At 48.7% G+C, this 21815-nt stretch overlaps 7 protein-coding genes across 7 annotated transcripts; 4 read left to right on the top strand and 3 right to left on the bottom strand.

The window, feature by feature from the left end:
* Positions 1-651: 651 nt before the first annotated feature.
* On the top strand, positions 652-2102 carry ARB_07484 (uncharacterized protein; the record flags this gene model as incomplete). The annotated part of the gene is made up of 2 exons (XM_003014133.1): positions 652-1398; positions 1464-2102. The coding sequence occupies 2 exons, from the start codon at positions 652-654 to the stop codon at positions 2100-2102; spliced, it is 1386 nt and encodes a 461-aa protein (XP_003014179.1).
* Positions 2103-3328: 1226 nt separating this feature from the next.
* Positions 3329-4354, top strand: ARB_07485 (Ran-interacting protein Mog1, putative; the record flags this gene model as incomplete). The annotated part of the gene is made up of 3 exons (XM_003014134.1): positions 3329-3429; positions 3587-3625; positions 3706-4354. The coding sequence occupies 3 exons, from the start codon at positions 3329-3331 to the stop codon at positions 4352-4354; spliced, it is 789 nt and encodes a 262-aa protein (XP_003014180.1).
* Positions 4355-4744: 390 nt separating this feature from the next.
* Positions 4745-7127, bottom strand: ARB_07486 (SprT family metallopeptidase, putative; the record flags this gene model as incomplete). The annotated part of the gene is made up of 2 exons (XM_003014135.1): positions 4745-5966; positions 6052-7127. 2 exons carry the CDS (start codon positions 7125-7127, stop codon positions 4745-4747), a joined length of 2298 nt encoding a protein of 765 aa, XP_003014181.1.
* Positions 7128-7790: 663 nt separating this feature from the next.
* On the bottom strand, positions 7791-9691 carry ARB_07487 (1,3-beta-glucanosyltransferase, putative; the record flags this gene model as incomplete). Its single annotated transcript, XM_003014136.1, has 5 exons — positions 7791-8476; positions 8535-9296; positions 9373-9398; positions 9469-9506; positions 9566-9691. 5 exons carry the CDS (start codon positions 9689-9691, stop codon positions 7791-7793), a joined length of 1638 nt encoding a protein of 545 aa, XP_003014182.1.
* A 2182-nt stretch (positions 9692-11873) lies between these two features.
* Positions 11874-12263, bottom strand: ARB_07488 (uncharacterized protein; the record flags this gene model as incomplete). The annotated part of the gene is made up of 1 exon (XM_003014137.1): positions 11874-12263. The coding sequence occupies one exon, from the start codon at positions 12261-12263 to the stop codon at positions 11874-11876; it is 390 nt and encodes a 129-aa protein (XP_003014183.1).
* A 372-nt stretch (positions 12264-12635) lies between these two features.
* Positions 12636-18530, top strand: ARB_07489 (1,3-beta-glucan synthase component; the record flags this gene model as incomplete). The annotated part of the gene is made up of 3 exons (XM_003014138.1): positions 12636-12814; positions 12923-18187; positions 18242-18530. 3 exons carry the CDS (start codon positions 12636-12638, stop codon positions 18528-18530), a joined length of 5733 nt encoding a protein of 1910 aa, XP_003014184.1.
* Positions 18531-19866: 1336 nt separating this feature from the next.
* ARB_07490 (uncharacterized protein) lies at positions 19867-21577 on the top strand (the record flags this gene model as incomplete). The annotated part of the gene is made up of 4 exons (XM_003014139.1): positions 19867-20094; positions 20166-20266; positions 20320-20830; positions 20894-21577. 4 exons carry the CDS (start codon positions 19867-19869, stop codon positions 21575-21577), a joined length of 1524 nt encoding a protein of 507 aa, XP_003014185.1.
* Between the last annotated feature and the right edge of the window lie 238 nt (positions 21578-21815).

The following is a 21815-nucleotide window of genomic DNA, read 5'->3' on the forward strand; positions in this document are numbered from 1 at the left end:
CTCGATACTGGGAACGCTGCCCTCCCCAGCGCCTGTCGTTTCAAGGGGTATGACGAGCAAGCACACTGGCAAACTCAGCGCTAGGTCCGCTGTGGAGAGCTTTCATCTCTCCCATCCATGCATAACACTGTAGCGTACATGATGATGCAGTAGAAAATAGAGTTCATAATTACATCATATGCCAGTGTCCTGTATAACGTAATCTGGTAAAAACCGTGTTAGTCATCTACTTGCATCATAGTTTCTCCGGCGTCCGGGTGCCGAGGCCCATAAACGATCCGTGGTGCTCCACCCGGAGCAGCCTCTGCAAGCGTCTTCGCGCTTCCATCAACTTCATCACAACATCATCTATCGTTCGAGTCACCAACAAAGCAACAACCGCCGAGCGCAACCACGAAATGGCCGCTACCCAGTCCCGCTTATGATGCTTACGCCTCCTCTCTTGCTCCGTTATTCGAGCGAAGTTCTTTTTTTCTAACCCTTGTTCCTGTTTGTCCTGCCACACCCTGCCGCATTGCTGTTACCACACCCCACACCAATATTTGCCGTCTTTTTGCCGCAACTCCATACGGATAACAAGTGTGCTATCCTTCGATTTTTGCCTCCTTCCCCCACGACGGGCCGTGTACCTCTCTATAGTTCTGGCTGTTAATGTCTGTCCCTGACACATCACCACCTTCCTGGGATCTGACCCCGGCAATCAGCCTGTTACATTCGTTTAGCCTCGAAGGCTGTCAACATGAACGCCCCGCGAGTCCAAAGCAAACTGCAAATGGCCCTATCAACCATGCCACGTTCGCCTCAAATGCTCTAGGGGATGCCGAGAGTGAGAAAGGTGCACAACCTAAGCTTGGAGATTTTGGCGCCCTGTTTACCTTCCTCTCCCAAACCACGCCACCGAAGCTTGGTACTGTGTCTGACAACTCGGCCACCCATGCTAGCAGTGGCAAAAAGGATGCGCTAGAGGCAGCTGCAGTGCTAAAGCATCAGCTTGACGGGAGCAGGTCTCCCACTAAGAAAGTGATTCTCAAGAGAGATGTTCCCAAGCGCATCAATTCCGCGGGGTTATCGGTACTGCCTGCACCCACCAGTGGGACCGTCCTGGTCTCGCCTAAATCCATACTTCGCAGACCTCCTGCTACCACTACTGGTGCTGTCGTTGTGGCCGAGGCTGCTCCTTTAGCACCTAAAGGCAAGAGGATAGTTGGATCTATTATCCATATTGAGCCGCTCCTGACTGGCTCTACTATACAAAGACAACAGGCTCTTGTCTCATTGCTCGGAGAGAAACATGCCAAAGTCAGGAATAACCTGAACCACGGGAACTTACGTGAATGCCTCTGTCGCCCTCTAAAGACGGCACCAGCAGGTATTCACGTATTTGTTGATATGTCTAACGTAAGTTGCTGTGCCTTGACTCTCGATAGCGACAAAGCTTAAGCTTATTCTAACTACTCTTACAGATCATGGTTGGCTTCCACGACTGCATCAAGAAGTCAAGGGACATACCTCTGACTAGTCGAGTTCGTCGATTGCCCTTATCATTCCAGAACTTTGCCCTCGTTCTCGAACGAGCTCGGCCAGTCAGCAAGCGAGTTCTCGTTGGCTCTGATCGGTATCCCGCCATTGACGAAGCAGAAACGCTTGGTTACGAGGCGAACATTCTCGAACGAGTACACAAGGCGAAGCCCTCGTCGCCCCGGAAGACGAAACTCTCCGGCGGTGGTGGAGATAAGGCCTCGCGCCGCGCACTCTATGATCAGTCCAGCAGCTCCGAGACGAATGCCCAAGCCTCCCCCGAAAGATGGGTGGAGCAAGCCGTAGATGAGATTCTACATTTGAAGATACTGGAGAGCATCGTTGACACCGATACTCCCTCAACAATTGTCCTGGCGACCGGCGACGCTGCCCAGGCTGAGTATTCAGACGGTTTCTTGAAGATGGTTGACCGCGCGTTGAGCAAGGGTTGGTATGTCGAACTGGTTAGTTTCAGCTCCATCACCAGCCGTGCTTACACTCGGAAATCATTTCGCGACAAATGGGGCTCTAGATTTCGGATTTTCGAGCTTGACATATATGCTGAATATCTGTTGAATCTATGATTTCCCTTCATGTCTCTTCTTGACTCCTGGTCCTCAAACACGTTTTGATCCCTGCTACATGAGCAAACCGGTGTTCCTGGTAAAACAGGAGGTCGGTCCGTTTCATTACGGGTTTAGCCGTGGTTGTCGGACCACGTTGCTGAAAGAAGGCTTTCGGAATTTCCCTTTGAAGTAAGGGTCCTTTTATTGACGGGGAATGATTCGGGACGAAGCCAGTTACCGCTTGATATATTCTTAATAGGGTATTTCTCCGCGTGTAGACGATTTTCAAGCCACAGCACCACCAAATCATGTTTTTACAGTACTCAGCTATGTACAACATCTACGTTTGCAATGTAGACATGGGTTAGTTGATATTAAATATTATAAATATTATAAAGCAATACACATCTACAAGTACTCCTGTAACTAAATCTCTCTCGCATCCCCGCTACCTGCGCTCCGCATCCATTTAGGCCCCTGTCGAGACCTCACCCGCATAGTACATTATGCACGCATTAAATATCTCATGCGTCTTCCTTGCCTCTCTGCCTGGAAATTAAATTAGAGAAATACATCAGCAAACAAGATCTACCAAAGATCGCTCCTGATGGTCTTCCTATCACAAAGCCCTCGAACCCAGGCTATGCAAGAGAATGGTCCTGAATCAGTACCCGGCGGCTGCCTAGTGCCACGGCTGCTGCCTGTGCCTCTGCCTGCTGCCTAGATGACAGAGATCTAGGGGCTCAACCAATGCCCAGCTACCTTTCCCATCCTGTTGGCCATTGACAGTGGTAGACCGGCTCCAGACCCTTGAGAATCCTGGGACAAGCCGTGTTTTATATACCGCCATGCAATTCTACTGGTCTGAAGAATGCCTGTTGCGCTTCTGCCTTGAGCAATAACTGCGTTATTCCGTGTATCCCTTTGCTCCGCGACCGCTCTCGACTCCACTATCTATCCGTACGGGTGAAGATCGGGACGAAGAGCTGGAGCCTGATGCCTGGGCCTCGGGCCTGAAGTACTCTCAGTCTTTCTTGTCTGACAAATAGGTAGTTAGCTCGTTATAACACCCCCTTTGCCATTATAAAACTCAAAATATTCTTTTACATATATTAAGGGCTTCTGCAAGCTTGTACCTCTGCCTCTTCAAAAACTCCTGCTCCTAGATATTTCAAACAGAAAGAATCCCCTTTGCTTCTCCTCTTACACAAACTAGCTGATTTTTTCTCCAGAGGGGCTGCAGGATGGCGGAGACTACTGCCGATGTTGACACAGGATATGAGCTGGTCGAGCTCTATGGTGGCGCGATGAAGGTCCTGATACCGAAGGGATTCGCAAATATGGGGTAAGATATAATTCATTTTTACCCTGCTTTTACTTCTCTCCCTCTCCCCCTTTCCCATGCTGCCCTGATTTCTATATATTATGTGGCCACCGTTGTTGCTTCTTCGCGCCTGCAACACCCCGCGGCGGGGCTTGCTGCCTGCTGGGCTCCCGACCAGCACTCCAAGTGGACATTTGAATGATAAGCCCAAATTTGAGCGAGGACGGCGTCGAAACATAAATCATACTCAAGAGAGACATCCTGCTAAGAAAACCCGACGGATTCAATCATAAAAAGGTCTATTTATCCAATCCCTGATAACCAGGAGGTCTTCCGGTCAACCTCCACAAAGACAAACATTATCATCGAACTGGTCGAACGACTGGAGCCGGGCTCATATACCCTGCCAGAAGAGGTAGCGGCTCAGCTGGAAACATCCTCAGATACCAACAAAGAGGAGCTCAGTGCTGTCCTGTATCATCTGCATGACATGTGCACTTCCAATGGGGACACCTACGAGATTCTCGATCTGCCAAAGCCGTATCCAGTTCAGCTCATACCCTCTCCAGCATATACTTGCCAGGCACTGGTGACCGCCAAGGGGAAAATATCCGATACTCAGCGTTTGCTTAACATGCTCTCGGACTCTACGCAGCAAGCAACATCGACATCAACGTCAACATCAACTGGTACCGCTGGTACCACCGGTACGACCATTACTACACCAATAACCGAACACGAATCAACTTCAACCTGCCATTTCTTCCTTGTACGGCTCGCTCAGTATGGAACTGACATTCTTGTTTATATCAATGTCCCTCACGATATGCTTGAGGAGTCTGGAGTTCCCGGCGCGGTTGCCCAGGAGGAAATGCGTGCGCATGACATCATGGCCAATATGATGCGGTCCCTGGGAATTATTGACTATAGCCTCTTCGGAGGTTAGTCGTCAGATCAATAATCGCATGCACTTCAGGAATAGGCGCAATGAGCGTACGAAGGGATGGAAGTGGGGAAAGTGCCTTATCCCCGAGGACAAAAAGTAACAAAACTATGTATATTAAAGGAAAAATCAATGTCGTTTATAATCAATCCGGTCTAGATATTTAATACAAGCTCTTGATACTCAGCAAAATTGCAATCGTACGAGAATGGATGATGAATTGAATTCGTCAGCAAGTGATGATAAAACCCTAAGACCTTGCAAAGAGTTGTCGCCAACTAGAGAAATCTAACAAAACAAAGCCGGAAAATTGAACACCTGGTATAATCGCCCATAGAAGCATCGTACATCATGAGATCATTCAAACCTTGTCCAGACTCATTATCATGCCTCTTACACTTTTGCTTTCCCCCTTGGTTTTGGCTTAACTTGCAATAGCTTCCCATCATAACACTTTCCACACCGAACCTTTACCGGATCAATGCTCCTTGAGTGTCGACCATATTCCTGCCCACAAGCCGTGCAGCACCACATGTATTTGTAATTGATTAGATATGAATGTTTCGTGCTAATTTCGACCTTGCCAGAGTACTCTGGATGAGCATCGAGAGCTGTCTTGCACTTTTTAGCCCATTGTTTGAAACTTGCGCCGTGAGGCTGGTCGAGAACACCTGATACCATAAAGTTGGCTAGGTGACAATATTCGTGCGCTAATGTGTTAAGCAGCCGGCCCTCACAGTCAATTATCTTCTCGGCCAGCTCAATTGTGGCATTGTGTCTTATTGAACGGTGGACAGAAGATTTGCTTGACGATATCAAAGGTTCGTCCGTAGGTAATGAGCTGGTAGTTGAAGATGATGCCGAGGAAGATGCATGTGAAGAGGAAGTATTCGGAGAACAGAGGTTCGCTGAAGAAGAGTCGATAAGAAACTGCTCTGTTGAATCTCTGTTGCGTGTGATCAACTCTTTTTTCCAAGTTGCTCTACCAGCCGTGGTAGTCAATTTGTTATTCCAAACAATGTTTACTCCACCAGCAGATTTAGCGAGTTTCAAAATCTCGCCCCCAGTCACCATAGTATCCAAGTCGTTAAAGAAGTTCGTAGCAAGAGTATGCTTTCGTTCATCAAATTCCCGCTTTTTGGTAGCCAATGCCTTCTTCGTCGATGCTGATGCCTTGGCTTGCTTTTTACCCGGGCTAGCATTGTTTTTGATCGGGGAGGTATGTAGAGGCAACTTGTCACCGATTGCATCAGGCTCAGGAGTGCCCAGGTGCCCTGGAATCGACACATCTGTAATCACACAGTCGTTGTCCCGACTACCAAATGTCTGTTTATCGTCATCATCCTCACCCTCTGTGTCAGAGAAGATATCAAAATGCCGTTTGTAGAAATTAGGAGCTTTGATCTTTCGAGGAGAGAACTTGTCATTCCACTCATTGACAGCTTCTTGGTCCCAAAACATATCGATATTGGATTTGTGAGGGGATGGAGGAATGCGATTCTTCTGTGACTTTGAGGGAGATTTAAGCCGGGGCTTTGTAGGGGAGGTTGGAGGAGTAACGAAGTCCATATTCGAGCTGTCTTGCTCGGGAGACTCAGCAGAAGAAGGGGGCGTCCTATTTTCAGGTTAGCAGACATATTTTTTGACAAGAATTGATATCGAAATACAGATAAAGTCAATTGGAAAGGAATATTCCGTACCCTTGAGAGCTATCTATGGCTCGGCTATTTGTGTTCTTTGTGGTAGTCGAGCCCACAGACACTTTGTTTTGATTTTTAGGCTCTTTTGATAACTTAGGAGATGCTGGAGGTGGGAGAAATGGCCTGGAATCCAGCAGAGTATCAGCTGTGATGGCTGTATCCTGCTCATCTTCTTCCTGATTACCAGGATAAGATGTGTTGTTCATCATGTTGTTGGATAACAATGGCTCTGTGTTAGAACCCGGGGTATTGTTATGTCTGTCAGCACCCTCACAAGTTTCATTATCTGATATATCAGAGGAAGTTGAGCAGCGCTGCTTTCTTCTACCCCTAAACAGTCTTCTGCGTGGCCGATGCTGTGGCTCAGACTGCGCTTCAGCATCAGAATCTAGCGGATGGTCAGGGGAAGGGTGAGATTTGCTATTTTCTTTCTCCCCCCCCTCTTCATCACTATCCTTTTCATCTTCATATTCCGAGTCCTCATACAGGCTCAATGATTCATTATCAGAAACAATAAAGTCATCCAATGAATCGAAATCATCAGTATCATCCCCTTCATCACGTCCTGTGGTACTATCCTCTTCATTTTCCTCTTCATCTTCATCACTGTAACTAGAATTCTTCTTGGATGTACGGCGAGTTCTTCTTCTCAGGTCCGTTTGATCTTCCTCGTCAGGTATCCTTTTCTCTACCACGTCTTCCTCGTCATCTTCATCTGCCCCCTGAAGTTCCAACTTGGTGAACCTCTCAACCACTTCCTCCTCCTCATTTCTCTCTCGATAAATCTTTTCCTTCTTCTTTGAGGTCAAGGATAAATCAGATAACTGGGATATCAGCTTTTCCTGGGCATCGATCTGCCTCCTAGACCTAACAGTTCGTTCAGGGCCATCTTTGCTCTCATTCTGTTCCACTTCTCTTGCGCTTTCAGAGGATATCTTCTCCTGCGTCTCATCGTCCCTGGCTGTAGATTGAGGTCTGGCCACTACTTCATTCTCTACAGTTTTCCTTCCTCCACGCTTGGTGCTTCCTTTCGCCACTTGATCGGTTTCCTTTGGTTTTGTATAAAGTCTCGCCATTCTGAATAGCTGGAATGAGGGGGTATTTCGAGAAAACTATGCCAAAGAAGTCCAGTAAGTGAGTATCATCGAGTATGAGTGAGGAATATGCCGATGTCTCCTTGGATTCCCTGACTGGATATTCATCGTAGATTTTAGAGATGCGGCTGATGCTTCGTCGTTGGCGGGGCAACCGTCTAAAAATATGCATAAAAGCTTCTTTCAACCACCAGAGAAGTGACAAACACAGCTACCTTCCGAACATTTACACACTTTACAGACTTTATTTTAGAGGGAAAATCAAGGAAAGAAATCGATTGATGCCAATTTACCGGGCTACTCCCATAAGTGAAGATGTAGAGGGGCAGAAGGATTCAGTTTTCATCACTATTACAAACTCATAAGGAAAGGAAGAGGGAATCAAGTCAAGTGCATGCTACGGTAGGTACAGATGGTGTAGCGGGAGAAAAAAAAAAGCAAAAGGAGGATCGGCCGATCCAGTATCGACATGACCATTAGAAAGAAGAAGCAATGAGGGAATCAAAGAAGGCAAGCAAGTTGGGGTAGAGGAAGCAGCTCAGTGTGTCGATGGGTTATTGATAAATGGTATAGTTCATGTATTACTGGGATCTATCATGGAGAACAAGAACTCAGGGGGATTTTGTTTGGTTACACCGCGGATGTTTAAATCAAGATCATACCAGCGCCAGCAAGAACGGCACAGAAGATATAAGCGCCGAGCTTGACAATGCCCAGGTTGACAGATGGGGCAGAAATGGTGGAAGCAGCACCTTGGTCAGGTTTGTTGCCGCCGCTTCCGGGAGCAGAGGTAACACTGCCGGTACCATCCTGGCCAGCCTGGTCGACGAGATTAGCACAGCTGCCAGATGGCTTCTCAGATTTCTGGGCGGTAGCGGCTCCGCCGAAGTCACAGGCGTTGGCTCCATTGCCCTTGGCTGACTGGTGCTGGTAGTACTGGTTGAAAGCGAAGGAGAGCTTCTCTGAGGGGCTGCACATGCTGTAAGCACCATAGGTACCAGAGGTAGCATCAGCTGTGATTCCCTTGCAAGCATCCTTATCGCTACCACAGACAGTTCCGAAGAGCTTGCCGAGTTCCTTGCCGGTGACGGAGGGTTTAGCGACGCAGCTCAAGCTCTTGACCATGCAGGAGCAGAGGTCCTTGTTGGGGGTTGGTGGGAGTTTCACGCTAGCCTTCCAGGTAGAGCTCTTGGGGCAGGTGCTGAGAGCGGTGTTGGTTGGCTTGTAAGAATCCATCTGGACACCAGAGGGCTTGATCTTGCTGATCTGCTTCTGAAGGCTGTTGAAGTCAGGGAGTTTCTTGGGCTTACCACCCTCAATCTTGACGAGGCCTGTAGTAAGTTAGCGGTAGATCTGAAGGATATAATGGTATTGACAGAGGGAACCTACCGTAGTCATTTTCTTCCTGGAAGTACATATATACGATTCCTCCACTAACAACAGGAGTCATCTTGTCACCGTAAAGGGCCTGGACCTCGGTGAACTTTCTTGGCTGGACCTCGTTGCAACCGTATTCGGCGAAGAAGACTGGGACATTGAAGGTCTTGAACTCTTCGACGACCTTATCATAGCCCGATTCAGTGTAAGAGGAGTCACCGCACCAAGAGTAGATGTTGTAGCCCCAGAAGTCAATGGATTCCTCTTGCTTATTGCAGTTGAAGTAGGCGGTCATGTCTTTGCGGATCTCGGCGTCGTCGTTGGTTGCATAGCCAACACCCATTGATCGGTAGTTCTTCTGCTTGATGTAGGCCTTCATATCACGGACGGCAGCCTTAACGAAAGCACTGGCATCGGTGTTGGTGCTATTGTTGGAGACCTCGTTACCAGCAAAGAAACCAATGACGTTAGAGTACTGGGCCAGCTCGTCAACGACGGAGGTGTAGCGGGTGTACAGGACATCATCCCACTTGGGGTCATCACGGATGATGGAAGTGCTGGGTTCAGAAAGGTCGGCCACAACGTAGATGCCGGCATCCTGGAGTAACTTCATGCACTGCTTGTGGTCCTTCTTGGGATCGATGGCGTACACACGGATGGTGTTGGTTTGCAGCTGCTGCATCAGGGGGATATCACGCCGGCAGGACTCTACGTCTGCAAGGGGGTCCTGGTAGTTATTTTTATCGCTACTGGTGCCATTGGTTGAGAATTCCTCTATCCGAGTGTAAGTTGTATGCCACTTAGGTGCCAAACTTGATGGGAAGCTTATGGGATCAAGTCGTCCACTTACGTTGATAGGCGATACCCTTCATGAAGCTATAAGCGTTGAATTAGCGCAACTGTGTCAAAGAGGTACGACATATGACGGGACATGGATGCAACGTACAACTCAGTGCCATTTGACTTGTAGAAGAACTTGCTTCCCTATAGCTCCGATATCGACTGTCAGTCCTCAGTCCTTCTACTGTTTCCCCATATCAAACCCCCTTGGGCCAGCCAGGTATCAACGCAGAACGGACACCAACCTTGATGACAATAGGATCGAGGTCCGCAGCGACAACGGAGCCGGCGACCAAGGCCGTAGCGGCCGCCAATGAGGAAAACTTCATGGTAACAATGTCTTAATCTCTCGCGTGTTGTAGATACGAAAAGGTGCAGGAAAAAGCGAGGGTAGGAGCCGTAGCGTAAAGGAGATGGGGAAATAAAAAAAAGAAGAAGAGGATAAACGAGAGCGGTTACGAAAGAGAAAGTAGTCGCCCCGGAGAATGGACTCGAACGAGTGTGAAGAAGATGGATGAAGAGGAGGGAGAGAAGAGCGAGAGTGAAGAAAGAATTTGAAGATGTTGTTTTTCCTTTCTGGAGAAACCCGGAGAAAGTCACGTTAACCTTTTTTTTGGCTGCAGCTTGCGTGGACAGGACAGGGAAAAGGGGCTTGCGTAGTCAGCACGCATGAAACACGCAGCCAAACAAAGCAGCGACAGGCGAGCCAGACGGACGAAGACACGGGCGGTTAGATAGAGATAGACGGGCAGACAAGGGGGGTGGCCGTCAGGATGGGCGGTAAAGTAGCTCTTCTTGGGAGTGCTTGGTCTACAGGGTGCGCTCCCTGCGCTTCTTCGGCTGACGGTTCTGGTCTGGCAGGTAGCTGGCCACGGTATTATGTCCTGGGGTTGACTACGATTGGATTACGAGAGACGAGAGACGAGAGACTAGACTGGACTACGAGAAGCTGAAGAGAGACATCGTCACGGATGGTCGAGACATCAAGAAGTCGAGGCTTCGAGATACCAAGTCTGAGTGAGACTCTTTTATGCTATCAAAACTGATGGCCGGACGCTCGCGGATCCCGTTTATATTTATGCTTGTGAAGAGGCACACTCGAAGATGACGGCTCTAAACGACTACTGCAGGCACCGCCACAGGCTGGAGACGCGATGGAGACCGCGAACCACAGTGGCAAGCCGATGAGGAAAAATAAGCCCAGCGAGCAGGAAGAAGAAATGCGCGAGACGCCCCCCCAAGCCTTGAAATGTCAAACACCCCACCTCATCCCTGCGATTGTGAGACACCAGTGGAGGGCCCATACAGCATGATTCGAACGGGCATGAGGGCGGGTTCCAGGGTGATACGGAACAAGAGGTACATTACGGCATCAAAGTATTTTTACGGGCCATGGTCCAACCAGGTCCGTTCCCTCGACTTGAAGGATGTGTAAGCATCAGACACACCAGAAAGGAAGAAAGTGAGGAGTGACGAAGGAAAAAAAAAAAAAGAAAAGAAAGAAAAGGAACTGGAAAAAGCAAATCAAGCAAGCAGCAGCAACAGGCAAGATCTGGCGGTGGGCCGATGTATCGCAATCTCCAGTGATATGCCCTCGCCTGGAGGTTGGAATGCCCTGATTGAATGCAGGCTGAACCAGGTGGCGAGTCGACCGGGGCGCGCGCCAGTTCGGCGTGGTACAACTGGTTGACTGGTTTATATGTGAATCAGCTTGTCCACGTTTAGGAACTATTACCAGCGAACTATATAAGAGGGCTTGCTTCTGTACGGAGTAGTACGACTGGACTAGCCTCGAAGGGTCTCAGGGCACTGAAGCCCTGACGTGGTGCTGGTTGGCCTTCCCGAAGCGCCCGGCGGCCCTGCTTCCCTCGTCCGCCCACCCCCCCCTTAGCAGGGGAATTTGGACTGGACTGGACTGCACCAGCCTCGCCAGCGGCCGGCGGCCTGCGCCATCCCAAGGAAATCATCCAGGAGGAGCCTGTGGGGCCAAGGGGAAAACCCATCTCCATCCAGAGGAGGCAGAAAGGCTTGCCAGGAGAGCTAAGGGGGCCGCCATCTGGGTTGGCTGGGGATCCCTCGCCCCTGTATCACCAGCCGCGTACTAGTATTACAGTAACCATACATAGATATCAGCCGTAGATAGACTGTAATTTACAGTAATGCAGAGATATCGTAACGTCAGAACGCAATAAACAAGCATAAATACACGATGAGATCGAGGGAAAAAAGCGCCAGCCTGTAATTTTACCTTTTTCTCCCTTCTTCTTTTCTTCTTCTTCCTGTGAAATCCGGTCAATTGACGACGACGCTGTGGAAGCCGACAGAGCGATCCTCTTTCGCGAGTCTTTTCAGGCACGACGAAGCCGCAGAGCAACTGCAGAAGCCATCGGACGAGGCATCTCAAGGCAGAAAAAGAAGCAAAGCCAGCGCATCGCGACGATAAATAAATTAAGAAAAAAAAAAAAAAAAAAAAAAAAAAAAAAAAAAAAAAAAGGAAGCCAGTGAGGAATATTAAATCTCCTGCAGGCTGATCGTCGACACGTCAAGTCTCCTTCTTTTCCTCTCTATCGTCACCTTTTTTGCTTCTTTTCTTTTCTTATTCTTGCTCGTCCTTTGCCGCCCTTTTTTTCCCTTTTCTTCGCTCTCCCCGTCTCGACTCTCTGCTCTACCCTCCCTCTTCACCCTCTCCTCCTCCTCCTCCTCCTCCTCCTTCTTGTCTCGCACCGAAGTCACTCGTTGTGTGCACTCGATCTTTCGCTCTTTTTTTCCTTTCTTCTTCTGCTTCTTCTTCTTCCTCTCTCTGCTGGTTGGAAGAGTGAGTGTCGACTGCTCGCTCAGGTGGTTCGTTCTTGCTACCGACGAAAGGAAAAAAAAGTGTTGAGAGAAAAAAAAGGACGACATCAAACCGCCAGCATCTCGAGCTTTTTTTTCAACGACACCGAAAAGAAAAAGAGAAGACGCGAAGACATAGAGGAAAGACGTCAAGAGAAACGATTCTTCACGCTCAATCGCTAGTTTAGACTCGGTTTCTTCGGTTTCTTTAATTTTTTTTGGTGTTAGCGGGCTTGTTTCATTTGCACCCTCACGATTGTCACGTCACGACTGCATATCCAACGCCCACAAAGAACTTCTCTCGACGCTGCATCAAATCAACTGCATGGATTCGTGTTAAGGTGAGTGCTCGTCTCCTTTGTGCTTTGTCTGTGGCTGGGTGAGTATAGAAACTCGGACTGACGGGCGCAGTGATTGTGTGAATTGACAGACCATCGCACGATGTCCGGCCACCCGCACCCCCAGGCGGTCCAGCAGGACCATTATGACGATGGCTACAACGGCCACGGACAGGGTCACGGCGACTCCTACTACCAGGACCAGCATGGAGGAGCCTATTACGACCAATATGATTACCCCCAGGGCCAGCACCAGCAGGGTGATGGCTACTACGACAGAGCGTAAGCACACACTTCCCCCCTCCCACCGTCAACCTCAAGTTACCCTCCCCGTGTTTGAATTAGTCGGGTCATTAATTGAAATGGCGTTGCTCCAAGTGATTATTACAGTGGTGATCAGCACTATCCTCAGGATGGCTACTATGACAACCAGCAGCAGTACTACCAGGATGACTACTACGACAACCAGTACTACGACCAGGGAGCTGGAGACCACAACCAGGGCCGTGGAAGACGCCGTCCCCATGACTCCGAGGAGGACTCGGAGACCTTCAGTGACTTCACCATGAGGTCTGATGCCCGTGGTGGTGATGGTGATTACTACGGCCGTGGTGACGAACGGTACAACAGCTACAGCGAGAGCCAGATGGGTGGCCGGGGATACCGACCTCCATCCTCTCAGATCTCCTACGGAAACCGATCTTCTGGAGCTGCCACTCCCATCTACGGAACGGATGCTCTTCCCATGGGCCAACGATCCCGCGAGCCCTATCCAGCATGGACTTCTGACGCTCAGATCCCACTCTCCAAGGAGGAGATCGAGGAGATCTTCTTGGACCTCGTCAACAAGTTTGGTTTCCAGCGTGACAGCATGCGTAACATGTACGATCACTTCATGGTGCAGCTCGACTCTCGAGCCTCTCGTATGACGCCCAACCAGGCTCTGCTTTCTCTCCACGCGGACTACATTGGCGGTGAGAATGCCAATTACCGCCGTTGGTACTTTGCTGCCCATCTCGACCTCGATGACGCCGTTGGATTTGCCAACATGAAACTTGGAAAGACCAACAGACGTACTCGCAAAGCCAGAAAGGCCGCCAAGAAGAAGGCCGGTGAGGAGCAAAAGGACGAGGCAGAGACGCTCGAGTCCCTAGAAGGTGACAACAGTCTCGAGGCAGCCGAGTACAGATGGAAGACCCGGATGAACCGCATGTCTCAGCATGACCGAGCTCGCCAAATCGCCTTGTACCTGCTCTGCTGGGGTGAAGCTAACCAGACCAGATTCATGCCGGAGTGTCTCTGCTTCATCTTCAAGTGTGCTGACGACTACCTCCGCTCCCCCGAGTGCCAGAACCGTGTCGAGCCCGTTCCGGAATTCACTTACCTCAACGAGATCATCACTCCGCTGTACCAGTACTGCCGTGACCAGGGTTACGAGATTGTCGATGGCAAGTATGTCCGTCGCGAACGTGACCACGCTCAGATTATTGGCTACGACGACTGCAACCAGCTCTTCTGGTACCCAGAGGGTATCGAGCGTATCGTTCTCGAAGACAAGACCCGTCTCGTTGATGTTCCTCCAGCCGAGCGGTGGAACAAGCTTAAAGATGTCAACTGGAAGAAGTGTTTCTTCAAGACCTACAAGGAGACTCGCTCTTGGTTCCACATGGTTGTCAACTTTAATCGTATCTGGATCATCCACGTTACTGCTTTCTGGTTCTACACTGCCTACAACTCCCAGACTCTCTACACCAAGAATTATACCCAGCAAGGCAACGAGTCCCCGCCAGCTGCCGCCGTCTGGTCTGCTGTTGGTCTCGGTGGTGCTATTGCTGCTTTCATCAATGTCTGGGCTACCCTCGCTGAATGGTGCTATGTTCCTCGTCAATGGGCTGGTGCGCAGCATCTGTCGAAACGTCTTCTCTTCCTGCTTGCTGTGTTTATTGTCAACCTGGGACCTAGCGTTTATGTCTTCTTCATCAGTCAGGATGCAGGAAAGGACAAGATCGCCCTTGCTCTTGGAATTGCACAATTCTTCATCGCCTTGATTACGTTCATCTTCTTCTCGGTCATGCCGCTTGGTGGTCTTTTCGGAAGTTACCTTAAGCGAAACTCCCGGCAGTATGTTGCCAGTCAGACATTCACTGCCAGTTACCCTCGCCTCAGAGGCAATGACCGATGGATGTCTTACGGATTGTGGGTTTGCGTTTTCGGAGCTAAGCTGGGAGAGTCTTACGTCTTCCTGACTCTCTCGCTCAAGGATCCTATTCGAATTTTGTCCAACACCCGGATCGGTATCTGTCATGGTGACGCGATTTTGAAGGACATTCTTTGCAAGTACCAGCCAAAGATTCTTCTTGGACTCATGTTCTTCACCGATCTAGTCCTCTTTTTCTTGGATACCTATCTGTGGTACATTATCCTCAACGCCATCTTCTCCGTTGCCAGATCCTTTTACCTTGGCGTTTCCATCTGGACTCCATGGAGGAACATCTTTTCTCGCTTGCCAAAGCGTATCTACTCTAAGGTTCTTGCTACCACCGACATGGAAATCAAGTACAAACCCAAGGTCCTTATCTCTCAGGTGTGGAACGCAGTTGTCATTTCTATGTACCGTGAGCATCTCTTGGCTATAGACCACGTTCAAAAGCTCCTCTACCATCAGGTTCCATCCGAGCAAGAAGGAAAGCGTACCCTCCGTGCCCCAACTTTCTTCGTCTCCCAGGAAGATCACTCCTTCAAGACCGAGTTCTTCCCGCCTCTTAGCGAAGCCGAGCGTCGTATCTCCTTCTTTGCCCAGTCTCTGTCTACTCCAATCCCAGAACCGGTACCTGTTGACAACATGCCAACTTTCACTGTCCTGATTCCCCACTACAGTGAAAAGATTCTCTTGTCCCTGCGTGAGATTATCCGTGAAGATGAGCCATACTCCCGCGTCACTCTGTTGGAATACCTTAAACAGCTTCATCCACACGAATGGGACTGCTTCGTCAAAGATACCAAGATTCTGGCTGATGAGACCTCCCAGTTTAACGGAGATGATGAGAAGAATGCCAAGGACGCTCAGAAGAGCAAGATCAATGATCTTCCGTTCTACTGCATCGGTTTCAAATCTGCTGCTCCCGAGTACACTCTCCGTACTCGTATCTGGGCTTCCCTCCGTTCTCAGACTCTGTACCGTACCATTTCTGGATTCATGAACTACAGCCGTGCTATCAAGTTGCTCTACCGTGTTGAGAACCCCGAGGTTGTCCAAATGTTTGGCGGTAACTCTGACAAATTGGAACGTGAATTGGAACGCATGGCGCGCCGCAAGTTCAAGATTTGTGTTTCCATGCAGCGATTCGCCAAGTTCAACAAGGAAGAACGTGAAAACACTGAATTCTTGCTACGTGCCTACCCCGACCTTCAGATCGCTTATCTTGACGAGGAGCCTCCAGTGAATGAGGGTGAGGAGCCCCGCCTGTTCTCTGCCCTCATCGATGGACACTCCGAAATCTTGGAGAACGGCCTTCGACGACCAAAGTTCAGAGTCCAGCTTTCCGGTAACCCAATTCTTGGTGATGGAAAGTCTGATAACCAGAACCATGCCATCATCTTCTACCGTGGTGAATACATCCAGCTTATCGACGCTAACCAGGATAACTACTTGGAAGAATGCTTGAAGATTCGAAGTGTGCTTGCTGAATTCGAGGAAATGACCACTGAAAACATCTCTCCATACACTCCAGGTCTTCCACCAGTGAACTTTGACCCTGTTGCCATTCTTGGAGCTCGTGAATACATTTTCTCTGAGAACATTGGTATTCTCGGTGACGTTGCTGCCGGAAAGGAACAGACATTCGGTACTCTCTTCGCTCGTACTCTCGCTCAGATTGGTGGCAAGCTTCACTACGGACATCCTGATTTCCTTAACGCTATCTTCATGAATACCCGTGGAGGTGTCTCCAAAGCTCAAAAGGGTCTGCATCTTAACGAGGATATTTACGCCGGTATGAATGCTCTGCTCCGTGGTGGCCGTATCAAGCACTGTGAATACTACCAGTGTGGTAAGGGTCGTGATCTTGGCTTTGGCTCTATTCTTAACTTCACCACCAAAATCGGAACTGGTATGGGTGAACAGATGCTTTCTCGTGAATACTACTACCTAGGAACCCAATTGCCGCTCGACAGATTCTTGTCCTTCTTCTATGCCCATCCTGGTTTCCACATCAACAACATCTTCATCATTTTGTCTGTGCAGCTCTTCATGATCTGTCTTATTAACCTTGGAGCCTTGAGACATGAGACTATCCTTTGCCAGGTTAAGAAGGGTGTTCCAATTACCGACGAACTGATGCCAACTGGATGTGCTGATCTCAACCCCATCAAGGACTGGGTCAACCGTTGTATCTTGTCTATTTGCATCGTTTTCCTGCTATCCTTCTTACCGCTGGTTGTTCAAGAATTGACTGAGCGTGGTTTCTGGAGAGCTGCTACCCGTTTGGCTAAGCATTTCGGATCCTTCTCTCCTCTATTCGAAGTGTTCGTATGTCAGATCTACGCCAACTCTCTTCACAACAACTTGTCGTTCGGTGGTGCCCGATATATTGGTACTGGTCGTGGTTTTGCTACCGCTCGTATTCCGTTCGGTATTCTTTACTCGCGTTTCGCCGGTCCATCCATCTACCTTGGTGCACGATCGCTGATGATGCTTCTATTCGCAACTGCCACCGTCTGGCTGCCTGGCTTGTTGTACTTCTGGGTATCGCTCCTTGCTCTCTGCATTTCGCCCTTCTTGTTCAACCCTCACCAGTTCTCTTGGAATGATTTCTTCATTGATTACCGTGACTATTTGAGATGGCTGTCCCGTGGTAACTCGCGTTCTCATGCCTCCTCTTGGATCGCCTATTGCCGTCTCTCGCGTACACGAATCACCGGTTACAAGCGCAAGGTCCTTGGTTCCCCATCTGAGAAGCTCTCTGGTGACATCCCACGAGCCAAGTTCTCCAACATCTTCTTCAGTGAAATTGTCGGCCCATTGGTGCTTGTCGCTGTAACTCTCATTCCATACCTCTTCATCAACGCTCAGACTGGTGTTCGAAAGGAAAACAATCCCGATCATAAGATTCAACCAACCAACTCCCTTATCCGTGTTGGTCTTGTTGCTCTTGGCCCTATCGCACTCAACGCAGGTGTCTGTCTTGGTATGTTCGGCATGGCCTGTTGTATGGGCCCCATTCTCAGCATGTGCTGCAAGAAATTTGGTGCCGTCCTCGCTGCCATTGCCCACGGATTCGCTGTTGTCGGCCTCCTCATCTTCTTTGAAATCATGTTTTTCCTTGAGGGCTTCTCTTTCAGCCGTACACTTGCTGGAATGATTGCTGTCACTGCCATCCAGCGATTTGTCTTCAAACTCATCATTGGCCTTGCCCTGACAAGAGAATTCCGACAAGATGATGCTAACATTGCCTGGTGGACTGGTAAATGGTACGGTATGGGTTGGCATTCGCTGTCTCAACCTGGCCGTGAATTCCTCTGCAAGATCACTGAACTCGGCATGTTTGCTGCTGACTTCATCCTCGGCCATGTCATTTTGATTCTCATGCTTCCGGCCTTGTGTATTCCATACGTTGACAAGGGTCACTCCGTCATCCTCTTCTGGCTCAGACCAAGGTAAGCACAGTCTGCAATCCCTCTTTATAATTACATATACTTACAATTTTTTAGTCGTCAAATCCGACCTCCAATCTACTCTCTCAAGCAGTCGAAGCTTCGCAAGCGCCGTGTCATCCGCTTTGCGATTCTATACTTCACCATGTTCTTCCTCTTTGCCATTGTTATCGCCGGCCCTCTAATCATGAAGACCCTCAAGATCAGCCTTCCAGATATCCCCCTACAGCTGTTGCAACCCAGTGGACTTAACAACAATGACACCAGCTCCAGCCATACTGGAAAGGCTGCAACCGGTGGCGCTGGCGCAGCGAACACTGAAGCTGCCAAGCTCTTCCGCTTCTAAAGGCAAACAGCAGCTCATCTATATCTTCATCTTTTCCCGCCATTTCGTGTCACCCACTCGCCCTTCAGTGTGCCATCTGCCGGTGGAGGTGCGCTGAACCAAAACAAAAGCAAAAAAAGATAAAAAAAAAAGAAAAGAAAAGAACATGTTACGAACCAAGCTTGCCCGGGCTGTAGGCGAAAATAAACACCCCATTATGTACGGTATTTCCTATCCTCTCTTATCTTGTTATTTTCCCTTCTGCCTTTCGCATTTTGCATTTCTCACCACCTCTATAATGGAATGAAACGCTCCTCTAGTGTGTTTTTAGTTGTCTCTTTTTTTCCCCAAGATGTGGAGTTGGATTGTGTCAGTTTGCTATCTTTTCCTACCCCTTTCGAACGCCCCCCTTTATTGATCAAACACTCCGTAGGCTTTTGGCCTTGTATTAGACTAATGTTCTATCTTCTATCATGGTATTGGGGGTCTGTATTTTCCTTTCTTTTTTTCTTCTAGCTTGAATAGTACTCGTAATTCGAACAAAAACACTACATCTAGCATATGATATTCACAACTCAATTGTATCTATCTAGTCTTTACCTCTTTATCATTTTAGCATCCCAGCTTTTTCCTACTGATATACAAGCTGTCTGGGTCTACCTTGCCGGTAGTTGATATGCGATACAATTTTTCACTATTCCATGACTAGAATCTCAGAACGGGCCTATGAGTCGAGAGCTCAACATATTATTACTTGATATGCGGTTTATACGGCCCGTTTACTCGAGGCCTACAACTTGCGAGAGCCCCGAGAAATGACCATGCATCAACTTTCAGTGGCCATAGGTTATGACCCGTTCGTCAGCCAATCAGGCCTTCCGGAGACAATAATTCTTTCATGGGCCAATGATATTATGGACACATACCCATCTCCTTCAAAATTAGAAGTGAAACAAATAGACAAGCTTAACTCTATTAATATCAATAATTGTAGCTGCTAGCTAATTTAATATTAATTTACTATTGATGTTTGGAAAATTAATATGGCAGCCCCTTAATATCACGTGATGCTATCTCATCCATGGATCCTTCCTGCTATCAAATAATGAAAAAAGTCAGCTCGAAGACAGAGCAAAAAACCTTCATCCGCCTCTGCTCGAGGAACTCGTCGTCTACCTATATCGCCCCCTATAGCGCCCGGTGAAGCTGGCTGAAGTGCTCTCTCGTTAATTGACGCTTTCTCCAGCCTTCATCCTTCTCCTTACGACGCCTCCGTTTCTCCCTACCAAATTTCCAACCCAATCGATAAGGGAAATCTGCAGCCTAGTAACGAACTGAAGGGATACACGATGACATGATGGACCTCCAGGAGACGCAGAGAATCACCCTTGAATACCTCCATGTCCTAGCAGACCAGTTCCGGCGCGTTCCTGGCTCAGCCATTGTCCTCCGATATATCAAGTCGAGCTATCAGAACGACCCTGTCCGCTCGGCCGTGGAGCTTTTCCTGTTCCTTTTCGCAGTGAGATATCTTCTTGCGCCGAAATATTCGACTAAACGTGACTTTGTGCCGCTTTCAGAGGAGGTATGAGCTCTCTATTATCTTTGTTTTATCTTCGCCTCTTTGTTTGGTCTGATAACTAAGCTGTGTCGTAGGAAATCGATGATTTGGTAGACGATTGGACTCCAGAACCACTGGTCTTGCCTTCGACCGCGCAAGATGAAGAAGATGTTGAGAAACGAGTTGTGCTTACAGGGTGAGTTGGCTCTTCTGACTGCGTGAGAACGTTCATTGCTTATTGTTCTCTAGCCCTACCGGTCCAAAATCTAAGCTCGTGAACGGACGAACTGTTACGAACCTTGCCTCGTATAACTTCTACAACTTCGTTGCGAATGACACTCTGAAGGAGAAAGCCATTCAGACAGTTCGAACTTATGGAGTCGGTCCGTGTGGACCCCCCGGATTCTACGGAACCCAAGATGTGCACATGCGCACTGAAGCTGACGTTGCTACATTCCTCGGTACTCCCGCCTGTATCATCTATTCTCAGGCCTTTTCGACGATCTCTAGTGTTATTCCTGCATTTTCCAAACGTGGTGATATCATAGTTGTGGATAAGGGAGTTAACCATGCTATTCGGAAAGGTATTCAGATCTCAAGAAGTACAGTGAGGTGGTATGAACATAATGATATGGATGACTTGGAACGTGTTTTGAGCAAAATTACCAAGGAGCAGGCAAAGAAGCCGTTGACCCGGAGATTCATCATAACGGAAGGGTTGTTCCAGGATAGGGGTGACATGTGTGACTTGCCTAAGATCGTATGTTGACTCTTACTTTCTCGTGTGCTATATCCCATTCCTAACAATCACTAACCTATGTAGGTCGAGTTGAAACTTCGATACAAGTTCAGACTTATCCTGGACGAGAGTGTCTCCTTTGGAGTACTTGGCCGTACTGGCCGTGGTATCACCGAGCACCAGAATGTCGACCCAGCAGAAGCTGATATGATTATTGGTTCATTGTCTGGAGTGTTCATTGGCGGTGGCGGCTTCTGTGCCGGATCCAAAGAAATCGTCAACCACCAGCGCATCTCTGCCTCAGCCTACTGCTACTCTGCTGCCCTGACTGCTTTGCTAGCCACGACGGCAAGTGAGACTATAGCGTTGCTGCACAATAGCCCCGAGCTCATCGTTCAGCTCAGAGAGAACATCAAGGCTATGTGGACCCAACTCGATCCTCGCAGTGACTGGGTGTACTGCACCAGCGCCCCAGAAAATCCTGTCATGATACTCGTGCTAAAGCCCGAAGTGGTTTCGTCCAAACGCCTCACCATCGAAGACCAGCATCACATCTTACAAGAGATAGTTGATGAGACGCTAGCCAATGGTGTGCTTATCACCCGTCTCAAACCTGTTCCTGACGAGACTATCTCTAAACAGAACCATATTCCCCCTGCCCCTGCCCTTAAGGTTTGCATTACCACCGGCTTGTCCAAGAAGGAGATCGAGAAGGCCGGCATCGTCATCCGTCATGCCATCACGAAGATTCTTCGACAAAAGCGATGAATCTAGACACGAAGCACAAGCATCCTCTTAATATCCCCTTAATATTCCTCCTGTACATCTAGCTTCCTCTTCCCTAGTGTCACCCTATGGCCTTCTTCCCCTCGTTTCTGGGGCTCACTGTACTTTTCTCCTAGATAGTACATATATATTTTTAATCAACGAAATGGACTAATGTGGATATGTGATGGTCACTTCTGGATTGTCTGGTGATATAGATGGCCTGTTAAGACAGTGATGA

The sequence above is a fragment of the Trichophyton benhamiae genome, assembly GCF_000151125.1.
Source record: "Trichophyton benhamiae CBS 112371 chromosome Unknown Abenha-F-W-01a06.fp72, whole genome shotgun sequence".
Classification (NCBI taxonomy): domain Eukaryota; kingdom Fungi; phylum Ascomycota; class Eurotiomycetes; order Onygenales; family Arthrodermataceae; genus Trichophyton; species Trichophyton benhamiae.